Genomic DNA, 23,065 nt, shown 5'->3' on the forward strand with positions numbered 1-23,065 from the left:
GCTATTGGGGGATCTGCTGGCTGAGATGGTGAGGCATCCAAACATACTCTGGAGACATCAAATGTATGGGGTTTTACAGACACCAAATACCTTGGTAGTTAAGGAAACTGCTCCATCCCTGCACTACAGCTTATATCATAATTGCATTAATAGTTGTAGTAGCTCGGTGGGTGTAACTGTGAAGTAAATATAAATTTGTGTCTCCTGTGAATAGGTAAAGCGTGTATTGAAAGACAGAAGCAGATGTTTCGCATGGCTTAATAAACACGTTCCCAAGTTGTCAATTCATCCTCTACATTCACCCCGAGATTCAAAGTATAATGTCTGTTTGTAAAGACGATCAGGAGTGAGTCAGTAAAAGGAAAACAGTGCAGTATGAAATGGTAAATTGCACATTTATATGCTCATCTACCATAATATGCTGGGTCTGGGAAGAATTTTAGCTAGAAAAAACATCACAAGATCTTATGAAGGAGCATCATGCCTCTCTCAGTTCTCTGCAGGCTCCTAGGTTATTTCGCTGTGGAAAATATACAAATGTAACACTCATTTCCTTTGTAGTCATACCTGCCACCCCTTATTCTTACAGTTTCTGATGATAACTAATGTAAAGTAAGAGCTGGTATCTCCCAAGAAGTACTTCCTTTATCTTCATCAACAGATTTATTTAAATATCCAAAAAGGCTCGTGATGACAATAAAAACAATTATCTCCCTAAATTCAAAACAAGAACCTTTTATTCCTAATGTTTTGAGCACTCCTTTGTCAAAGAAGCTGATTTTCTGCTGATGTACGTTTCTCGTAGCTGTCTGTGCTCGTGCAGAGGCTGCGGACACCAGTTCTGCTTCGGCAGCTGGTGAGGTGTCCAGTGGTACCCACAGGGACGAGCTTTTAGGGTCAGAAGGGGCAGGAATTAAATTGTCTTGCAAATTTGTAGCTCTCATTTTGAAACATTAACTAACTTTGGCAAATAAGAGTGGGCAAAAAAACCCCACTTGTCTTTTTGAACAGCACTTTAAAATGATCGTGTGGTCAAAACGGAGAAAGGGCAGCTCTTAGCTGTAGTCTCCTTGAGCAATCCCTAGTGCTGAAGCTGAAAATTTCATGTGAAGGTTGTTGTCTGCAACATTTGGTTGCAGATTATTACCCGAGTTGTTTGTTGTTGTTCCTACTGAATCAATGGGCTTTTAAAGCTGAAGGTAGCACCATGAAAAGGGAAAGTGATCCCTGTTTCTTACCCAGCGTTACACTTGGCAGGGCTGAACAATGCCAGGAACACACCAAATACACATAATGAGCAAGGGTTGGAAATAGGTTGTCACTGATGCTTCGGGCAGATCATGTATCAAAGATGCAGTTGGCTTGTGTGATGCAATTGGCTCGCGTGCAAATGGACAAAAGCATCTCTGCCTCCCCTGCAAATTCAGCTGAGGAAGGATGCTGTCACACATCAGGAAAAACTGCCTGTGTCCCAACAGATAATGGACAAACCCTTACCTCTGAGCTCATTGCCTGGCCTTGCATTTAAATATTTTCAATTTTCATTTATTTACTTTTTGTTAGAATAATTGTTTTAGTTTTTTACTATCCAAATGACATTTTACTTGAATGGAGTACACTTGCGTGGCACTTTAACAGCCATTTCCAGAGGTTTCTGTGCCTTCTGATTTTTAAGAACTCCTGCGTTGGTCTTTGCTCTTTCATTTTTAAATAAGTACCTGGTCTTACTTCTGTAAACTTGTGGCAACATTACATCAGATGCTTTTCCTTCTTAGAAAGTTGAAGGTAGTCAACCTATAAGAAATACCCTGGTATTTCCCTGAGACTGATACAGCTACCTGTTTTGCGTTGACATTGTTCAGAGTCACCTGTATCAGATGTCTTTTGCTCGCCTGGCTGTGCCTTGCAAGGGAATGCGGATTGTCAGCTTGGGATTTCTCTGGAAAGAATTCGCTGTGATTGTAGAGCATCAGGAAACCTCTTTTTTGTCTGTAGAAAGATGAGGGAATTTGGCAAACACTGAATAGCATGATCAAATAATTTACAAGTGTGACTTTGAGTTTGTTTACTTTCCCTGTGCTATTTATGCAGCACACGTTTGAAAGCAAGCTGTGAGTATTATGCAAAGAAATCTGCTAGCATGCAATCTCCAAGCGAAGATTTAAGATTTCATTTCAGGCAGAACCTGGCTCACAGCAGCAAATAGGAAGAACTGTTACACTACTCTGACAGCCATACTAAAAATTTAGTGTGGTTAATGCTTATATTTCCAAGTTACATTTCTGCTGTGGTGAAAGGCTTTTGCGTGCATGGACTGAATGAAATGCCCACTGATGTGAAATCATGTTTTGTCATTAGTTGCAGAAGCTAAGGTGAATGTAAGAGGGACCATGGATGCTTCGTCTCACCCACCAGCGTTTATTGCCATAAACCAGTGATCTGTGCGGTTCTGCTGGTGAGCTCCAGCGAAGTGGCTGCTCTCCTGTGGCTGTAGTGTCCCAGGACTTCAGGGTCTCGCCCTGGAGCTGAGAGGCAGCAGAAAGAGGAGAGAGAGGTCTGGTTTCCATCTGCCCACCCTACATGAACACAAATGAATTTAACTTCCATTTCTCTGGTTACTAACCTTTGATGTAGCAAGAGCGGGAGCTTCATGTAGTAACCTGGGCTACGCTGCTAAGTTCACATAGCAAAGTCACAAGAAGTGAATGATAATGGCTGTCACCTTCTTTTCCATTTTTGCAGTGATCTGACAGTGCAAATGGTGCATTCCCTCCGGCTACCACAGCCATCCCTCATTGGTGATGAAAAGCCGTAGTACCCTGTTTCAAAAAACCAATAACTTTGCATTAAAAACTCCTTAGTTGTGACCTCATCTGCGGTAAAGAAATGTGAGCAGTCCTCACCACTCAGTCCTCACCCATCATCAATATTTTCTTTTCCCAGAGAACAGCTAGATTCCCTGAGATCCTGAGGGTTGTAGCTGACGGGGATGCAAGCCCTGGCAGCGATGGAGACCAAGAGGCATGGGCTAAAGTTATTAGAGAGGCTCTGCCGAGCTGGCAGCTCTCCGCTCTGCCTGCAGAGTGTGGGTCTGTGGGTTTGCCTTCCCTGCCCATGGAGATGGAGGTGACTTTTGGGTCTTAAATCTCCGAGTACGCAGAGAATTTGACAACTGCTCTGAGTTTCTATTAGCGCTGGAGTTGGACAAAACTCAATACGTTGGGAGAAATACCCTAGCTAAGTGCATTCGTTAAGAGAAAGTATGAAGTAGCAGCTTTCCCCTCAGAGGTAACACAGTGATCCTTTCCGATTGCCCTCTGGTACTCTGCTCGTGCTCTGCGCGCTGCCAGCACTGCAGCCAGGCATTGACCTGCTGGTTTCCAATGGCCTGTCATGACCTGCCCCATCACTTTGTCCACATCAGCTTTGTCTTTCAGCCTGTGATAAGTTAGGGTGTAATCTCTTGCGCCTGTCTCTGACCACCTCCCTTTCCTTGTCATTTTTTTGCAAAGCCCCTTTTTATCTGACTTTCTTCTTTTTTTCTGGCTGCTTAGGCTCCCAGAGCCTCAATTCTGTTATGAAATGTATGCGAGAACATAATGGCAGTTCACAGCAGTTGACATGATAAGAAAAATCTGAATGTTAGAGTAATATCCCTGAAATTAGGGCTGGTTGCATGATTAATTTTTTTAGTTCAGGTGTATTTGAACATTTCCAATTAATGTATTCCAATTCCTAAAAATAAAATTCTTTCTGAGAAAACTCCCATTTGTCTTGGTGTAAACCAGTAGAAGGATACGATCCAATTAAAAGGGAGAATATGGCATGTCTACATGGCTGAAGTCAATGTCAAGTTTCCAACCGACTACAGTGGGTTCAGGATTTCTCTAATAAAGGCTGCGCTGGTAAATCAAACTGCCTTGATTGCTTTCACTGGCAGCTCTGCTTGATTAGGTGCAACAGAATTTGTCCTGTGGAAAGGGATCAGGAGAGGGAGAGAGCACAACAGAATTCGGCCCTGGAAAAAAAATCTGATTGTAAGAGGTGACTTGAGCTCACACGAGGCCTTATTAAATGGAGATTATTCAGTCACACAGTTACAGTGGCTATAATGGGGAAGGAGTTTTTCATTAATTATTCAACGGCAGGGAAATCTATATTTTGCCTCAGACTGACACTTTTTACCATCTGCTTAAAATCTTACTGTCTCATAACAACTATTATCAACATGTTGGGTTTTTTTCCCCTTTTAGAGTAATCATTATGCTAAGCTTCCAGATTGTTTAAGGTATCTGAGGTCCAAGTACAAGCATGCTGTTACAAATAGCTAATACTTACAATTGCTATTCATTTTCATATGTTTGATTGGCAGCTGGTTAGGACATTTGTTTTTCTCAGTTGTAATTGTGATCCAGCAGTGGCCTTGATCTTGCTGTTATATCTGAGCTGAACTGCATGCCTGTAACTAATCCCAATAGGCTCATTTTAAAAGGACGTAGTGACTCAAATTCGTGCCTAGTATAACTCTATTGAAATTAGCACTTTTCACCAGGGATGAATTTCTCTCAGTATCTAGAAGTGCCCTTAAAGCATACAGAGGGATCATTAGCAGTGGGCCCTGAACATAACACAATTACATGGCTGAGCAGCCAGTCACCTAACTGCCTGGCTTTGAAGGTGTCACTTAAATGAGTTTTTCTGGGTGTTGCCCCCCAAGTCTTCCACCCCCCCCAGAAAAAAAACCAAACCCAAACCCCTACAAAAACCACATGTGCTGGGTGAGGTTGCTGAGGGGGAACTGAGATTTATGCTAAACTCCATGAGCAGCTTCTCCTGAAAATGGGAAGAAAATTCAGACACTTGCTTTCACGGGCACTGAAATGCCAACGCAAATTTAAACAGACACCTCTTAAATGCCCAGAAATATTTTAAAAGTCTAGTTAATTGTAAATTAAACAGAAATTTGGGCCTGTTGTATGGTGACTGTTGCAGCAGAGGACTACCAACCTCTCCAGTCCTGCATTTTTTGTGTTTGCTGTTGAGAAACGTGACATCCAAAAGGCCAATATGGCTCTGCAGTCGGCTAATCCTCCATCACTTCAAATACCATCCCACAGCGTGCAGCCAAGACCAGAACGAGACCATCTTCAGAATATAATCCTGCACAACTGGAGGCTGATATCTGCTAAACTCTCTCCCTAAAGGCTTGCGCTGTCTGGCTGGCGACCTGGAGCTGGCAGAGAGCAGGCGTCGAGGAGCCATGCCCCTGTGCGGCTGTGGCTCCAGCTGGCTGCGGGCACACGGGCAGGCGGCTGCAGGCTGTGCTGCAGAGCTTCCACCCAGGAGTGGTAAAGGAGACGTTTTAAAGAAGGGGCAAAAGGCCACGCCAAACATTTCCAATGTTGTTGCTACCCAGAAAAGGAGCTCGTTCACTTAGATCTATACAACTTAACATTCTCCACACTCTAATTTTGGAGAAAACGGCGGTAGACTGGTCATGCTGTTGAAAATATTTATTTAATTTTTAATTGCAGAGGAAAATGACACTGTAAGCATATCATTGTACATGTCCATTTATTTTGTATACTTTCCTCTCAGATTAGTGAATTTGTAAGTTCTCTTTCTCTCACTCTTGCACACCTGGCTGGGTTTCTGAGCTACAGGTTGGGATCTCGTAATCAGAAATTGCTGTGTAAGGCAGTGTTTAGCCAGTTTAACAGCAGCTGAATAGCACCTTATCAGCTGTGCTAAAACACAGCACATTTCACCACTTGGGTGGCTGAAACCTGCTTCTGTCTTTTCAGATTCATGGCAGACTTTGCATATGCACCACCTGCAAACAGGAGCTTCTGAGTGATTGCTGTCCTTCTGCTGTCTCCTGCTGCAGGGAATGTCATACCTGGTGAAGTTAAAGGCATCGATTATCAGTGTAGTAGCCATCATTCTGCATAATTCTGGATCAGTACAAATCCTTGTTTAATTGCATTTATAACACAAAAAGTATTTGAAGAAAAAACAAAACCCCCATTTATTTCCATATGAAGATGATCTTGGCAAACTAGCAGGGCAGACAAATTTGTAGGAGACTTGCTAATCACCTTGATTAATGCAACTAATAACTGCGTGAGATCAGTGAAGTCTCCCTCTCCATATATGTACACATATATGCTTTGCTTTTGTTTACAGTACTTTGATGTTTTATGCAGCCCACAACACTTCAAGAGCAGCCTTCAGACAAGTTTAACCTAACTTATATTCACTCAGACATGCAACAGGGACCTCTGTAAGCCTACATGAATCCTGTTTGAGGAGGTTTGGTCTAGCATAACTTGGTCAGGGCTTTCTGTCCAGTTAAGCTCTGGCTGGGCCAGCTGGCCCCCATTAGTTACCCAGGAGACTAAAGGCTGGCTTTTGGGGCCGACTGATGGGTTTGCTGTGCACCACTGAGGGGGTGTGTGCTGCTGCCTCTGGGGGTCTTGGTGGTCAGTCTGGTGCTTGGTACTTCTGCTTGCTCAGACTTGGCTCCTGCTCCAGGACCTGGATCCCAGCACAGCTTCTCTGTTGCCAGACCTTTGCCTGGCCCCTGCCCACGCTTCGGCTGCCCTTCAGTACCTCCCGGGGAAAAAGGGAAGTAAAAGCCAACAAATCAAACCCTGTAATTCAGTCTGTGTTCATTTGTATGCCTGCTTGTAAATCCCATGAAGGAGGCAATATAACTGCAGCTATTTGAGAAAAGGATTAGTAGGAACAACTCTCCCTTGCAGCAAGGGAAAGTATCTTGTTTGTGATTGCGGTGTCAGATTCTGCGGCAGTTTGTGCTGACAGGCTGGCTTTGCTGGGGAGGAATTTGTGCTGGTCATACTTTTGTTCTTCTGTTGCTTGCAGGCATGTTTGTAGTCCTTTAAAAAATATTTTTCATCAGTTTATCTAATTTGGATATGAAAACTTTTGATATCATATAAGCCTTTATGCCATTAAAATTTTACCTAAGCTATTTGCATTTTCAGGCTGTTTTGTAAAGTGGTTTTCTACACAGGATGAGGGAAGTGCTATAGTATGGTATACAGGTGTTAAAGTTCAGCTTTTTTTTCTTTGGTTGAAGCTTGTGTACAAGTTGCAGTGATGTAAGAAGGCCTGATTGCAAGAAACATAGAAGAACAAAAATGGGAGGAAGGTTAAGGGGTACTTGGATAGTGCATTTTCCCTCAGTTTTGTCTACTAAATCAGTTCTTTAGTAGACAGATCTGTTTTGATTCTGTCTTTGGGTGGTCATATCTTTGGCTTACAGTAATCTTACTGGACTGAAGTTCATATTATCTTGGCAAGGTCTTTAAGGCAAGTTGTGTTTGTGTTGTCTCTGTGCCTTCAAAACAACCTGCATCCTATCAGAGAGTATTGTTTCTTTATTGTTGTACACTAGAAGCCAGTTCTGATTTCTTGAGTGGGCCATTCTCTGGCAATGCCTCACTCTCCTGAAGTTGAGTTGAGGGCCCACAGAGCACCATACAAGTTTACAGATAAGCCAGAGGTAGCTGTTGGTCTTTATGCAGCCAGTAATGGACCTTCACTCCTATTTTAGTCCTAGTATAGTGTTGTAAGAAACAAGGTGGGAGGGTGAAATAGTTTCACAACTTGGGTTTGCCACATGGACCACTCTGACCTTGGCTGAACGTAAACCTAAGCTGTAAATGCACCTTGCTACTAAAGCAACTTCTGTCTTCTCCATAAATGTTATCTTAGCAGTTTTAGAGTCTTTTAAGGCATAATGTACCTTTAAATGAACCACTGAGGAACTTCTTTGTGTGGCTCTTTGTTTTATTCAGATATTATGGAAGTCAGCTTTCCACTGCTGCGTGCAGAGGGACAGCTAATGAGGGTCATACTGCTCGTGTGTGGCACTTCCTACTTTCATAAAATGGGTAAATCTCAAATGCCTTAAATTGGCAGATGCCTACCACTATTTCTAATACAGTGAGAGCAGCATATTTAGTTTCTGACATTAATCTATGGAGTAGATCTGAATCTAAATATTTTCATTTCTAACTCATTATTTCACTTGGATAGTTTTATCTCAAGAGTAATATTTCTCAACCAGGATTGGGGAAGTTTTGATATCAGCATAGTGGGTGGGACTTAATGTCTCAAGATAGAATATAATTCCTGTCTGTCATTGTCATGCCTGTCAATGATCTGTGGTATGACTTAAGATACTACTAGTTGTTATTTTAACAGGATTTGGATACACAGCTTTATAACCCAGGTTACTGGCAGCCATGGATACCACTGACTTCAGTTGAAGTGGGGGTCGTAGGCCTTAAAGTTAAAGGTTTGGGTTGAGATCTAGTTTCTTTTAGAATAAAAGAAATGTTCTTGGCACCCAAGGGAGCGGGATCTCACACCATGTCTAAAACTGAGCCTGCAGAAATGTAAGTGCACAACATTCAGAGGACAGTTCTGATAATTAGTGTCCTGAGCTTGTGATGGCTTATTTTTCTGAACTGAAGACGAGGGTTCATGGCCCCTATTACTTTCAGGCCCTAACCTAGCATTGTCCCTGCCACTGCAAATTCAATCCCAATGCGCTGAATAAAGAGTCCCCTAAATCTTCAGCCTCTGCTGATCTGCAGTCCAGCGTTGGCCCAGCCTCATTAGACAAGCAATACACAAGTACACTCATTTATGAAAGGTTAAAAAAAAAAAAAGTAGGTAGCAGAATGTTCTGAAATATTTATATTCTTTATTCTTGAGGTGAGACAAGTATGGGTAACATTAGAGATGAAGCTGCACTGCCTGCTTGAAGTGTTTAGAAATATTTTGCCTGCTGAATTCTCTAAAAATAAATTTGAATGTTTTGTTGTTAAAAATCATTAATATTTTTGATTTGCAAGCATAAAAGGAAACCTTTATTTAGCAAACTTAGATTAGTATGTAAATACAGATCTAACATTGTAAGTGGAAAACTGGAACAGTGTCTCGGGGATTATATGTGACTGCCCTATTTATTATAACAGTTAACACAGCATGAGACTAGAGACTGATAGTAATTTTTGCCTTTAGGATATGAAAAATTGAATTGTCTAATAGTATTAATTTTGAAATAAATATTCTATTAGTAATACAGTTATAAATGTTACTCCAGATACTCTTTCACTGTTTGAGTAGATATTTCATGCATGGCACTTTTCAGTTCTTCCAAACTTTAGGTAGAGAGGAGATTTTTTTATTTTCATGTGAAGTTTTTTTCCTGGATTTCCATGTATTCAAACCTCATCCAGTGCACAGTTTCCTGCAAGTGTCACGCTTTCAGTGATTGATCCCTTCTTCCAACAATGCAGGAAAATCTTTCTGGATTCTTGGTTCTAGGTCCCAAGTAGACTATGAAAACATAAAAACAGCTTTTCCTTGCCTTAGGTCTTACTTGTGCCAATTTCTAGCTTTTCATATCTCAGTTATATGCACTTGAACACCTTGACTTTTCATAAAAATATCACTTTCTTCTCAGCTGGGACCCCAAACCCGATTTTTGTTGGCATCTCCTTTCCTTCTGTCTTGAGTGAAGAGGGGAGGTTTTGCTATCCTGTAACTGTGTCATCTGATCTGGTTTTGTATTAAAAAGTCATCATCAGGCTGTTGAGAAAAACATATGAAAGGTAAGAAATGGAGATGAACTGGGGGAAAGGGGTAAGAAACAGGTATATTGCTTAGAGGTGTCAAAAAAAGTCAAAGAAAATTTAACAGGACCTACTAAGACATGAGGAAGGTTATGATTTTATTTACTGTTTCAAGTTGCTTGGATTCTTAAGAAACCAGCCTTTTTGATATTTTGGTTAAAATACGTGAAGTAGTACATGACAATTTCCTTTCTTTTTTCTGACCTTAAATGTTTTCCTTATGATAAATGCCATGGCTGACCACTGGCAGGAGGCGAGAGGCTGGCTGGCTAAGTCTTCCTTCCCTTTTTGTTCAGCACAGACAGGTGGCACATCATCAGCTTACTCCTTTTGTAGGAATGATTTTTGGAAAGCTGAAACTTGGGCTTCTATAAAGCAAATATCCTATTCTAGGAATTCGGCATAAGATTCTGGACCCAATAAAATGCAGCAAGTTTCTGTTGACTTCAATGGAAAGGAGATTTCTGGCAGGGGAGGTAAGAGTTGAAAACATTGGCTTCAGATGATTATTTGGTAGGTGGTTGTTAGAGCTGGGCAGTCTGTTTGACTGCTTTAATGTCTTATTTTAACATTGACTGGTCTAGATGGATCTTTCCTTGCAGCATCACTGAATAGGGTTCTCAAACATGCAAATGCATTTTATGTATTCAGGCAATTTTATACTAAAAACAGTATCTTGGTGTTCTTTTGGTGTGTTAGCATTTAGAATTCCTCTCAGTTTATAATTATCTATACCTTTATATATCATGTTGTCTGCATCTTTCAGGTCTCTGTTGAAAAGTAAATTCAATACAAAGCCCTGTTCCACTCGGTTCCATGCGTCCTCCCAGCTTATTATTTTACTTTTTATGATTTTTCTTTTGTTTTCAGTGCTTCATCTAGATTTCAGGTCTCTTGTCTATGATTCTTTCCATGAAAACTTGAAATAGTTTTTTGAAGTAAAATATAGTGCTTTGCTGAAATTCAGATAGGACTGTTACTTTAAAATGTTTATTTTTTTAAAGTCTATCTGATTTGTAGTGTAAGACTTTTTACAATATCACTAACAAATAATTAATAAGCAATTGATTAAAAGTAGCACTGCTTTTTCACTTTCTGCTGCAAAATTCCCAAAGTAATTCTGAAACTGGAGCCTACAATTATAGGATACAGCCAGATGCATCTGGGAGATCTCGATCCATGTTGATACTCATTTTCAGTGGCAGACAGAAGTTACTGAAGAATTCTGGTCAGCAATCGTACCCTCATTTACTTTTACTGTGAGATAAGCAGGCCACTTAAGAAATGCTGGACTCTGGCCACCTCCCTATTATTCCCATCCAGCAGAAATGAGAACAGCTCCCGGGATGCTTCTGGCCAGGAGCCATGGTAGCCCAGTGCATTTCCAAGTGGGAGGAAGATACAAATAGCTGAGACACAAGACAGCATGTTCCTGCTCGCTTGCAGACTGCATGTAACTGAATTTTCTTACTGGTATAATTAAGTTGGTCTAATTGAGACGTGCTGAGCATGAGCTCAGGGCTGGCTCAGCCAAGACGCGGGCCTTTAGTACCCATGAATGAAGGCAGTTCTTCGCTTGGGCTTGTGCCGCTTTCTCCCTGTAGCATTAAAAAGTGCACTCAAGTGCAATCGTCAGAAGGCAGGAATACTTTAAGCGCCAGAACCGATGAACCCATTGGAGAGTAAGGGAATAAGTAGGAAAAGGAAGTGAGGAGCAATGCTCTTTGGGAAGAGATCTACCATTTTGTTATCCTTGTTTGGCACCTCACACAAAGGGGTCTGTGCCTAGGGCTCATGGGCACTATTATATCTGCAAGAGTAATTGAAAAAGAGGGAATATGTGTATATTTGTGTGGTGGTTATTTTTAAATTGTATTTATTTATTTTCCCCAACCTGAGCAATGTAAGTAATTTAAACACAGGAAGTGTGGTGACAGTGGGAAATAATTATTTCAGAAAGCTTGCAAATGTGCCCTTATAAGACAAATTTAGTTTCTTTTTTGAAAAAAAGCAACAAGAAAAGAGGTGGAAATGCAGCACAGGGTAAGAGTAAAGAAAAATTTATGATGATGTCTTCAGTAAGGAGACAGTTGTCTCCTGGAAAGAGATAAAACCACGTAACAGCTATTTTTGGGTGCCTCTTGGTGAACAACTCTCCTTTGGACTTGCTGTTCTTTTAATAGAGATTTCTCTTTTTGTATTTATGTTGCTGCTTTGCAGTATTTTGAAAGTGGGAATGTATGTCCAAAATTTTACTGGTTTCTTTATAAAAAAATCCGAAGATAAAACTGCTTTAGCAAATGGCTTAATGATGTGTTAAGAAAAAAAGTATGTGACGTACATTGAATCTTTTGAGCAATCTAAACTGAGGCGTAGTTGCCAGGTTCATGAATATCAGTCTGTGATAGTGAAACTGGAGGAGATGGACTGAGGTGACTTTTAACACTGGCCCCTCTTTCAATCCAGAGGATCCTCCAACCAGACAGATCTATAAGCAATTTTTGGAGTATGAGGAGAAGAACAGGATGGAAATAGCTCAAATTTTCAGTATGTCTTCAGCAGCTGGTTCATTTGAAGTACTTATTTGAGCTATAGGGTTTTCTGGTTTTTGTATCTATTAACAGCAAAAAAATAACTGGGTGTAAAAGTAGCTCTAGAACACAAACAAAATTAGGATTAAGGGAAAAATTGAACCCCTTCCAATACATGACTGTGGACAATGTAGGAAGCCGAAGAAGGAAGTGAAGAGTACTGCAAGAGGGGAGGAAAGTGAATGTGCAGATATTCCAGAACCTCAGTAGCAGTCAGCCTTCTGCTCTAGCAAGGCTGTGCTGACCATGAATTTCAGCTGTGAATCCATTTGCCCCTTCCCTTCTCTCAACCATGTAACTCTGTAGAGAGCTGATTTTCTGGAATTTATGTGGATATACAGATTCTCCTCCATTTGGAGGAATGTGACTCAGTTGATTATGTGAGATCCAGTAGAGGAACAAACCTATATATTTTGAATTAAATTTAGTTCTTATATTGCAGTATAACAGCCTATGACTTATAAACAATTTAAAACTGCAGTGTAGGTTTTTCAGATATTTAGAATTCCAAATACCACCTTTAAAGTATACATATTCTGTGGATGTAAAGTTTGGATTAAGGAGTGTTGGACTGCTTCTATTAAACCATGTAAAAAGATTAGATCCATTTGAGCAATGAGCCTGAAGTGCTTTTTTTGCTGTTTATGAATAAGAACAGTGCTTGTTTTTCTGTATGTCTGCAAAGGCATCCCAACAATTTATGTTGCTCTTGGGTGCTGTACCACTGATCCTGGCTGGAGGTAGCTGAAGTGGGAATGTGGATAACATAGTGCGGATGTTTTTCTGTTTCTTTTATCTATATTTTTTTTTCTGCCTTCTGCATTTTCTTCGGTGTTATGGTTGTTGCCAGTCTGAGAGTGGATATCTTGTGGGTGCGACCAAATTCTTGTTCACTTCACATTCAACTTGTCACAGATAAAAAATATGTTACTACAGGACAGTGTTTTATTGTATTCTTGATCAAACTGCTCTGATGTTCATTTTGATGGATGATGATATCCAAACGATCACAGTGCAGTCTGTTAGTGAAACAGACTAACAGACTGTTAGTTTCAGTCCCTCTTGATTTAAATTAGGAATTAAATTCTCTCCAATTCTGCCTGGTTGTAGGCAGTCTGATACTTTGATTGCATGTTTACATTGCAAACTTCCCAATCAAAGTGTTGCTCAGAGTAGGCAGAGGTACCTGTTACTGGTGACCTAGTGTTTGGGCTGAGGTGGTTAAATGGAGAATTTGCATCTCTCCTGATAAACGGGAGAGACATGGGTTGTTGCTGCCTGGTGGTAGCCACCGAGCAGGAGGGACCTGCTGAGAGCAGGGAAGGAAGCGTGGCTGAGGCAACTCAACCTGAAGTTGTGCTCTCCCATGTAAGGGTTTTTCTGACACTCAGCTGCACCACCACCAATCCTTTGAATCTTCTTATTCATGCCAGATCACTTGCTGCTAATTGGAGTTTATATTCTGTTAAAATGCGTTCCTGCTCCGACAGGCCAGACCTGTATGGAGCACCTTCGTGAGCTCCCTCTGTGTCCGGTCAAAGCTGGAAACCTTTAATTTGTGAGCCCAGCTAACACGAGCAGAGGTCTTGTAAGCAAGCTGACTGCTTGTGACTTCGTGCATCTTTAGGAGTGGAACCAAATGCTGTTCCCAGATGTCCTTGAGCAGCATTTGTGCCTCTAATTACGTAGTAAGTCACACCTATCTCATTTCATCATCTGCTGGGTGATGGCACAGGTGTTACGGATGGTGGAGCTGGATCCTTCTTATTTTCTGAGGGCCATGTTTTCTTTTTCTTTTTGGCTGATTGCAGTGTGAAGTGGGGACCTGTCCTGTGGCATGTTCTGCAGCCTGGCACTCATGAACCAAAGTTAATACCGCTGTCTGCTCAGGAAAAGGCCTGGAATAGCAGACATATCACCTGTTTAATAAAGTAAAAAAGTGAAGCAGCATTTTAAGCTTACTGAAATGTGCAAATTGCTTGCTAGGTTTCAGTTTCTGAAACAAATTCCCAGAACTTCTGTATTAATTCTTTCAGAAATTATTAAAAGCATTTGTGGGATTATTCTGAGCTCAGAAAGCAGCAAGTGTCAGGCTTTTAACAGAGGAGATGTGAAAACCAGGGATAGTTGTGGGCTGTCTTGAATAGTCATGTTAGTTCTTTGCTGTTAGAAGGCTTTTACATCCTGGACTGTGGGTCTTTTTCCCCCATAAATTATCCATTAATAGTACTTTAAAAACGTGGGGTTTTTTTTTGGTTTTCTTTTTAAATAAACACTTTAACAGAGGAGAAAAAACAGTTTTTGTATCCTTTTAAGTGACTTTTTTTCTGAGAAAGTAAGTTTCCAGCACCACTTCAGAAATCCAAAGGAAATAATAGCTTTTGAAATGCAGATGCAGAGGGTATTGTGAACTCTGGTGTTTGTATGGTCTATTTTTGGAGTCTGTCACCTTTAGTAACTTAAAATCACTTGCGGTTTTTTTTCATTTTTATTTGAAGTTGCCTGGAATGCTTGTTGGAAGCTATTGCGTTGGTTTTTTTTGTTTTTTTGGTTTTTTTTCCCCAAACTTAACTGAAGTGCAAATAAAATCCGAGGCAGTTAGTGCAAAATGTTTTAGGGGAGAACGGAGGAAAAACAATGCCACGCCACGATCTATTCTCTACCATTTCTGGAAAGGGCCGAGAGAGGCATCTTTCATAATGCCTGACAGCTTGCTGCTTTGATCTCCTCCGAGCATTTCGCTGTTTTCGTAGTGAGTGGGTAAAAGGCTGAAAATAAACCAGAGCGTGACATGATGCCATTTTACATACCCGCCTGTTACAGCTGCGTCTCGTACACGGCCGGTGCTCTGTTTTTGCCGCCTCAGGTGCGCCTCGAGGTGCGGCGAGGGGAGCACCCTCACGGACCGGGGGCGGGGAGGGCCGCCGGGGCTGCACCCCGCGCTCGCGCCTCACGCCAGCCCGCCCGCCCGCGGAGGCGCGGGGACAGGTGCGCGGCGGCGGGCGCGGGGCGCGGCGGCGGGCGGGTCCCGCCTCCCGGGGCGGGGCGGGCGCGGAGACGGGGGCGGCGCGGGGCGGGGCGGGACGGACCGGCCGCGGCGGCGGCGGGAGGGCGCAGCGGGGGCCGCCGCGGCCGCAGCATCGCGGCGCGGTGGCAGGGATGGAGCCCTGGAAGCAGTGCGGGCAGTGGCTGATCAGCTGCAAGGTGCTGCCGCCCAACCACCGGGTGACCTGGGAGACGGCCCAGGTCTTCGACCTGGCGCAGACGCTGCGCGACGGCGTCCTGCTCTGCCAGCTCCTCAACAACCTCCGCAGCCATTCCATCAACCTCAAGGAGATCAACCTGCGCCCGCAGATGTCCCAGGTGCGACGGCCGCGCCGCCCGCGGGGGTCTCCGCGTGCTTTGTCTGCGGCTTCTAGCGGCGCGGAGGGGGAACCGCGGGGTTCGGGGAGTTGGAAGCTCCGCGGCGCTCCGCGCCCGGCGCAGGTCCACGCCGCCGCGGAGGGCGGGCCCGCTCCCGCAGGGCGGTGCGCGTCAGCCGGAGCCCCGGCCGGTCGGACCCCCAGCGGCCCGGCAGCCCCCGCCCGGGCACCTTCCGTGCGCGGTGCGGCCGCCCGGCCCGCGGGCTCGGCGCGTCCCGGGCGGTGGGGCGCGACCGAAGCTGCGGGCCGGCGGCTGCCGGAACCTCCGTGAGGACGGGTTGCCTGCGGCGGGAGGCGGTTTGGGCGGGAGCCTGCCCGGAGCCCCGCGGGCCCCTCACGTTGGGGTGGCTGTGCTGAGGAGAAGTTCCCTGCAGCAGTCCCAGAGCCGGCACTTCAACGTTTCTATGTACGCTAATAGTTAATACGAGCAGTTTACGGCAGAAATTGACCTCTCGTTTCTGGTTTTTCTGGAGGTACCTAGAGGCGTGAGGGGGAGGGAGGGCGACGGGACCGGGAGCTTGGGAAGCGGCGAGGGAGGAAAGGAGCGGGGTCGGTGCTGTTGGAAGTGGGAGGGCGGGCTGGCGTGGCTGAGGGAGCGGAGCCTTGCCTCGGCCGGGGAAGGCCCGGGCAGGGGCGCTGGAGGGGAGCGGGCGAGAGAAGCGGTGGTGGTAGCGCTTGTCAGCTGGCCTTCGCATCTGTGTGCGACCGATGAAGTTGCATGTTAAAGAGCGATTGGTAACGAGAAATGGTGCTCTCGGTCGCTCGTTGCCTGTGTTGTAGCGTCTTTTTTTTTTTCAGACCCTTTTACCTTTAGCTTTTTGAATTGATATTTTGGTTAAATAGGAATGACGTGCAATTCCAAATTTATCCCCTTTTAAATGCGTTTTTTAGTTGGGACTGATGTTTTCTTACAGTGCCTCCTAAGGCTGGTTTCAGATATCGAGATAAGATTGTATTAATAATTCAATGAGAAGAGGGTCTATGTATAACTGACTTCCTGTCACAGCTTCGCGTACACCTATGCCTCTGCAGAGCCGGTGGCAGCCAAGCAGATGTTGTGTGAAAGGAAAATAAGCTGCTGAGCCTTTCATGTGTTTTAAAACATTGAGAAACAGGTACGTTGTAAGGTTTCAGTGTTACGATTCAGTTTTAGATTTATAGGAATAGAAATTGCCATTCATGTTTAGGACACCGGCAAGAAGCAGCACTAGTAGTGAATTACACTTTTGGGAGGAACATTCTTTGTCCATGTTTACTCACAAAGCCAGTTATTTTCTTTCTTTTTAATTCCTTTTTTTAGCAGCTATGTTTTACTACCAGTGGGACATTTTCTGTAAGCCCTCAGTGCAAAAAGGGAAAAAAGTATCAGGTATATTTCAGCTAGTCAGAATAAAAACTCCCAGACCCTTGTACTAGATGTGAATGGTATAAAGGCTATCCCGGCGTACTTGAGAGCTCAAGTGCCTGCTTGAATTGCCTATGCAGAGGCAACGCTTTATCTGAGTGATGGAGAGAGGCGGAGAGGGTGGGCTCCTCCGAACAGAAGAAACCCCCCGGTAAGCTCTGTCTCTGCACGGTTCAAACTCTGTGAGAGTTTCAGGACTTGCTAAACTGTACCGCAGCCCTGGTTTATATATTCATTATAGTTTGATTGCTTTCAAACTGACCTTTTTTCAGTTTAGCTTGCAGAACTATAAATACTTTGTATCTGAACTGTTGGAAATGGTTTCTTGCCTTGCTTAGAATGGATAAAAAGTATGGAAACAGATTCTCATTTTTGTAATGAACTGGAAAGGTGTCCTCGTGATATTACACAGTTTTCTGGATAGCTAACTCATTGAATGAACTTCAGTTGGTGATTAATGTTGCTCGTCTGGACCAATATTATTTAATTTTATTTTTGATGGATTAAAACTATGGTGGTCTCCTTATGTCTACTAAAAATAAGTATCAAAATGCTTTGCTGTCTTCTTTCTTAGAGCAGGTTTGGGAATCAAGATTAATATTTATTTCTCTAAGCGCATTTGAACTATGGATTAGAATTGTAGATCTTGGATTATTTATAATGCATATTTTGAACTTGAGCTTTATATAGGTGTAACATAGCTACTGGAATTGTTTCAGAGGTATGACAATTGCCTTATATGTGTGTCTGCTGTATGCCTGGGGAACCTGCACTCTGTGGTGCTGCAGACCACTCTCTCCAGTGGTGCATTTCTGCCCTATGCGGATTTCACCCTTGAAATAGGGGGAACTGTTGCTGGATCAAAACCTGTAATGGATAACTCTACACAGCATTAAATTTGCTGGGAATGTTACCTTTGCTGTCTGCGAGATCAAGATTTGGCCATCTTATTGAGGTTCTATGGGGTTTAATGAAAAGCCTCTTGGAGGAGATACTTTCTGCTGGCAAGGATCACTCAGTGAAAACTTCAGAAATTGTTATTAAAAATGTAGTAGGTTGACATTCTGCGAGTTGCTTGTAGTTTGTTGCTAAGACTGTAAAGAGCACTTAGCAGTAACTTATGATGAAGTCTCAGAGGCTTAGAGATCACTAATTTGGTGAGATCCACTTGGAGTCAAGCCCTAAATTGAGAGTTTTGTCAGAATAATACTTGTCAGTAAATGAATACATTTGCTGCATCATAGGATCTTGGGGTCTTGTAGAAACACTAGCTAACTCTCCTGTTCCTTGTGGGGTAGTGATTTATAGTCATCAGAGGCATGGGATGCCGGAGCAGAGTTGGCGTTAGGATGGAAATAGTCTTGGCCACTGACTGCGCAGTCTGCCTGAACATGCTGCTGTGTCTGTACCGCTTAGCTGAACCGTTTGAACCTGATGTAGGCCTTATCTGTCATCTTCTAGAATTGAGCTGCAGCTCCCGTACTCCCTGATCTGATGTTGTTTTCTGCTGCAGATCTTAGAATGGCGGGGGGGGGGATTCTTACCACACAGTTTTTGAGCAATAAGAACAGAGAATGAGAAGGGTGGATGAAGGCTTCACAAATGGGCCTCACGGAAAGTGGACTGCGTAGTTTTAGCCTTCTCTTTTACTGCTGTTGACATCTGTCAGACCTTTCTCTACAAACCAAGTTTTCATGTCTTGGGGGCTAGTTATAAATGCAGCAGCACCAAAGAACAGGAAAGTGAGAGATGGTGCCTCAGGCTGACCTGGGAGTAGATGTCAGGCCTCTGACATAAGAGTCAAGTCTCTTCCATTTCATTACATACTTATTTTTTTGGAATGAATGTGGCAGATCAGACATCAGTGACGCTCATCAGCTTTGCTCAGTAGACCTTGGTAACCCCTTAAAAGCTACATGAAAAGTGTAGAGGGATTGTGACTGATGCTGCTGCTTCAGATGCTGCTTTTTGGTGGAGCCTCGTTCAGGAGGCTGAAATAGGAGCACTGTTGCTTTGCTTTGTAAGTACCCGACTGCTGCTGGCCCTCAGGGCAGGAATAGAAACCAAGACTGGCAATGCTCAGCATTGCAACGCAAACATGTGCTTGACCAAATGGCAGTGGGTATGTTCTGTTCTATGGGCTGGCTAGCACAGGGAGCCGCATGCGTTTGTCCCACCACCAGGAATGCACCTTGTGTCACAGCTGTCCTTGTGGGTGGGCTGTTTTATGCATTTGAAATCTGCGGATTCAGCCTCCCTACCTTTTCGGAGATAACAATGCCTGTGTAAGAGAAATGTCTCAGTGGTTTTAGATTGCAAAACATTGGGTTTAGAAGCTATTTGAATGCTGGCTGGTTTTGTCTGTGTTTCTGTATGTTTATGAAAATATTTATATTTGGTTAGTGGAAGTTGTCCTTTGAAGACCAGAAGCTGATTCAGTCAGTTACACTTTCCAGAAAATAAGCCTCAGATGTGAAAGTATAAACCTCGCATATATAAAGGATGAGCAGTGTTGTGGCTTTGCAAATGAATCTTCCACCTCTGGGTTGCCAGATGAATGCTGCCTAGCTCCTGTCTGAGAAGCTGGTGTGTCTCAGTGCTAGGTCCCCTGTGAAAAATTACACATGGGCTTTGTGTGAGATTGGAAACTCGGGTTCAGGGACATTTACATCCAGTTGTTTTTTTTTTCACTGTGACTGAACAGAACAGGAGGGTGTTGGCTCTATGAAGAGCTCTTGTGTCAAGGCACAAAAACACTTCGCTGTTTGAAATCCCACAAGCTGGCAACATTAGTTGTTATTTTCAACCAGTGCATGTGCCGTCAGAAAAGGAAATTTGGAAGATGGATCAAATAATGTCTTTTGGCCTTTAACTGTTGGGGAGTCTGCCTGATTCAGACGTGAGAGTTGGTGTTGTGAAAGAGGTCTTATTGCAGGCACCATGTGAAGAAACACTAAACATTGCAGCTACTGGGAACGGAGCTGGAAGAGGGAACGTGCTAAATGAACTGCAGAGATGTGACTGGTATGGTAGTGCGTTGCGGGGTTTCCCCTGAAGTGTAGCATCGATGTCTGACAGTGAGGTGGAGGATGGAGCACTGCAGCTCAGCATTTGCATCTTCCATGGGAGCTGTTCAGTGTAGCAATTCACTTTGCTCAGATGCTGCCTCTTGGCTAACGTAGGCTGGTGAAAATAATAAAAATAGAAGTGATCCATAACAGAGAGTACAAATCCTAATGTTTAATCATAATCATACAAGAACTTATATAATTTATCACCAGAAATGTAAAACCTAAACTAACAGATTACGATGGATTTGCAGAAGATGTCATCTGTTTAATGCTTATCTTTTATCTTTAATACTTTGCAAACTAGCTTTGAAATGGTTTTTGCAAGGCATTTAGTTAACTTGTGAGAGATTGCTAAACAGGAAAACTGCACTTAATGCCATACTGGCATGGGAGTTTACTAAAGGGGATGTTGACATAAATATTAAAAATAACTATTTCCTATTATTCTAATAAAAATAAACAAAATATCCCTCACTTTTAATACAAAGTTCAAATGTTTTCTAATTTTAGGAAGTTACTTTTTTTGGTGTGACCATGTAGTCCAAAGGAAGTTCATTATCTTTGTCATCCATGTCGTATTTTGGTGTGGCAACTGAGCTTTTGAGCAGGAGTTTATTTTTCTTGGTTACAGTCGTATCAGGTAGCCTCAGGATGTGGGTGTGCTGAGAGACATACCTCTCCGTTTCCTCTGATCCTGCCCTTGGCTTGGAGCTTTCTCATCCCCCACAAATGATAACCATGATCTCCTGCCCCTAACTTGGTGAGTGTGCATCCCACCTCTGCAAGCTTCCCGCAGGTGGATACGCTCGCTTGTCGTTTCCCCTATGCGTGCCTGCCCGCAGCCATGCCGTTTGACTTTTCTTCCCCCCCCCGCCGCCCCCTTCCAAATTTTAGCATAGGACAGCATGCCAAATGTCAGGGTATAAAACTTCATGTGCAACATGGCTCTGCAAAGGAGGAAAAGGAATTGTCTCTTGACTCTGCGTGTTATCTAAAAGAGAAAGAGTGGGATGTGAGTGGATGTGCTGACCTCTGCATGAGGATGTGATTTGCCTCTGGGATCTTAGGAGGGACCAGATGAGCTAAATGAGAAAATAAAACTGATACAGAGTAGTGCCTGTGGCCCTTCCCAGGAGTCATGGGATATCAGTAATCTATTTTCCTTGGACAGAAAGATCTTTGAGGGAGGTGGTATGCAAAATAACTCTTACTCTGTGTTTGCTTGTTATGTTAGGTGCTAGGTTATTGAGTTAAGGAAGTACCACAAAATTGTATTTAGATTAATACAGTTTTTCTGAAACTGCAGAACTTTTTGGGCTTGAACAAGAGTTTGGGAACTGGTTCAGCTTTTATAAGTGTGTAGAAAGAAGAGATGTGTTAAAAAAATAACCCGTCTTCTTGAATTATTTAAACTGACTGTGTATGTTCCATGTAATTATTTAAAAAAAATTTTTGAACATTTCAGATTTTTTCAATCTCTTTGCTTACTTGCTGGTACGTTGGTCCCCTCAACTTCTTTATTGCATTTAACTTTATTTCCATGATTCATCTAAATGAAAACTATATTGGCCATAAGGTATATCCATAAGAGGTATTATCCATAAAAGATATATTTATCCATATGTATGTTATATGTACATATTTTATACATGTTGGACTTGGTAAAATATTTTGAACAAATATTTGTTCAAAGCAAAACCTTAATATGACCTCTACGCTTTGTGCTAAGAAAAGCAACTGACAAAGAAGTAGTGACCCAGTTTTTCTAGGTAATTCTTGTTACCTTAAGAAGATGGAGAAAATAGTATTTGAAAACTGATGTAATGATTTTTTTTTTTTTTTAAATTTATTCACAGTGATTCTTTTTGGTTGGGGGGAAGGGAAAACTGCAGTTGTACTGTATTGTAAAGCTTATTTTACATGCTATATTTATCATACAGTTATTAAATGCAGCATATGCACCTTGCCAAGAATTGTCTCAAATGTCCCCTCCTGCACAAAATTTTAGTGTGCTGGAAGCTGTCTAATGTATTAACAGGAAAAATATTTGTACTGGTTTCTCACAGAGGCTATAGTGTGTGCCAGTAGTGGATAATTTAAATTAATGTCTGTGTATGACATGCTGCTGTGTTGTGTGGGAGAAGCCAAGTTATTTTCTGAGCCTTGTGTGATAAAGGTGGGAGGCCTGTGGTAGTGGCAAGTTGAAGGACTGCGTATGGAAAGAAACTAATAAATCAAAAGGGCTGAAGGGGAGAGAGAAGGATATGTAAGAGGAATATATAAGAAGTAGGAGGAAACAATCAAAAGAAACAAATATGAACTAGAGAGAATGGTCATGAAAAGTTGGGAAGCTGGACTGAAGGGGGTGTCAGCAAGAAAGACACTTGGGGATTTTGAAAGAGGACACGAAAAATCGTTTAAGATTTATCCCAAGGTAAGTACAGAAAACCAGTCTTGGATATGCTGTGTTACTCTTTAATGATAACGGCATTATCATTTAATGGTGGCGTGCTGGTCTCTGTTATAATGTACTGCCTTAGGACTGTGAGGCCCAGGAGGTTATTTATCAGGCTGCAGCACTGCACATCAGCATGGGTTAGTACAGTATGTTGGTACAATTTGTGCAGTGGTGAGATAGAGGATCTTCGATTTCTCACCCGCATCCCTTTCCTCCTCTCCTTTGAAGGTCAAAAGAGTTTATTAAATTGTGGGTGTAAAGACTAAATCATAGGTGTGAAGAAGGAAATACAGGGGGTGAGGAGGGAAAGGGCTGCAAGGTGAGAGGCAAGGCAGCTGCTGGTGGGCAAGTGGTGAGGGGGAGGACCCCGGAGGGAGCGTGCTGGTGCATCTGTTGTGGCTGTGCCAGTGGGGACACAGCAGCTCCTGGCCCTGGCATAGCAGAACC

General features: G+C 42.9%; 1 protein-coding gene across 4 annotated transcripts in view; it reads left to right on the forward strand.

Annotated features, from left to right (window-relative positions):
- Positions 1 to 15,351: 15,351 nt before the first annotated feature.
- VAV3 (vav guanine nucleotide exchange factor 3) overlaps positions 15,352 to 23,065 on the forward strand; it is a 184,368-nt gene continuing 176,654 nt past the window's right edge. For all 4 annotated transcript variants that reach the window (XM_030032568.2, XM_030032571.2, XM_030032570.2 and 1 more), the window contains exon 1: positions 15,352 to 15,625. In XM_030032568.2, the coding sequence (XP_029888428.1) occupies positions 15,422 to 15,625 (204 nt within the window). In that variant the 5' untranslated portion in view covers positions 15,352 to 15,421. The remainder of the gene's footprint in view (positions 15,626 to 23,065) is intronic.

This window comes from Aquila chrysaetos, chromosome 12 (assembly GCF_900496995.4).
Source record: "Aquila chrysaetos chrysaetos chromosome 12, bAquChr1.4, whole genome shotgun sequence".
NCBI classification, from domain to species: domain Eukaryota; kingdom Metazoa; phylum Chordata; class Aves; order Accipitriformes; family Accipitridae; genus Aquila; species Aquila chrysaetos.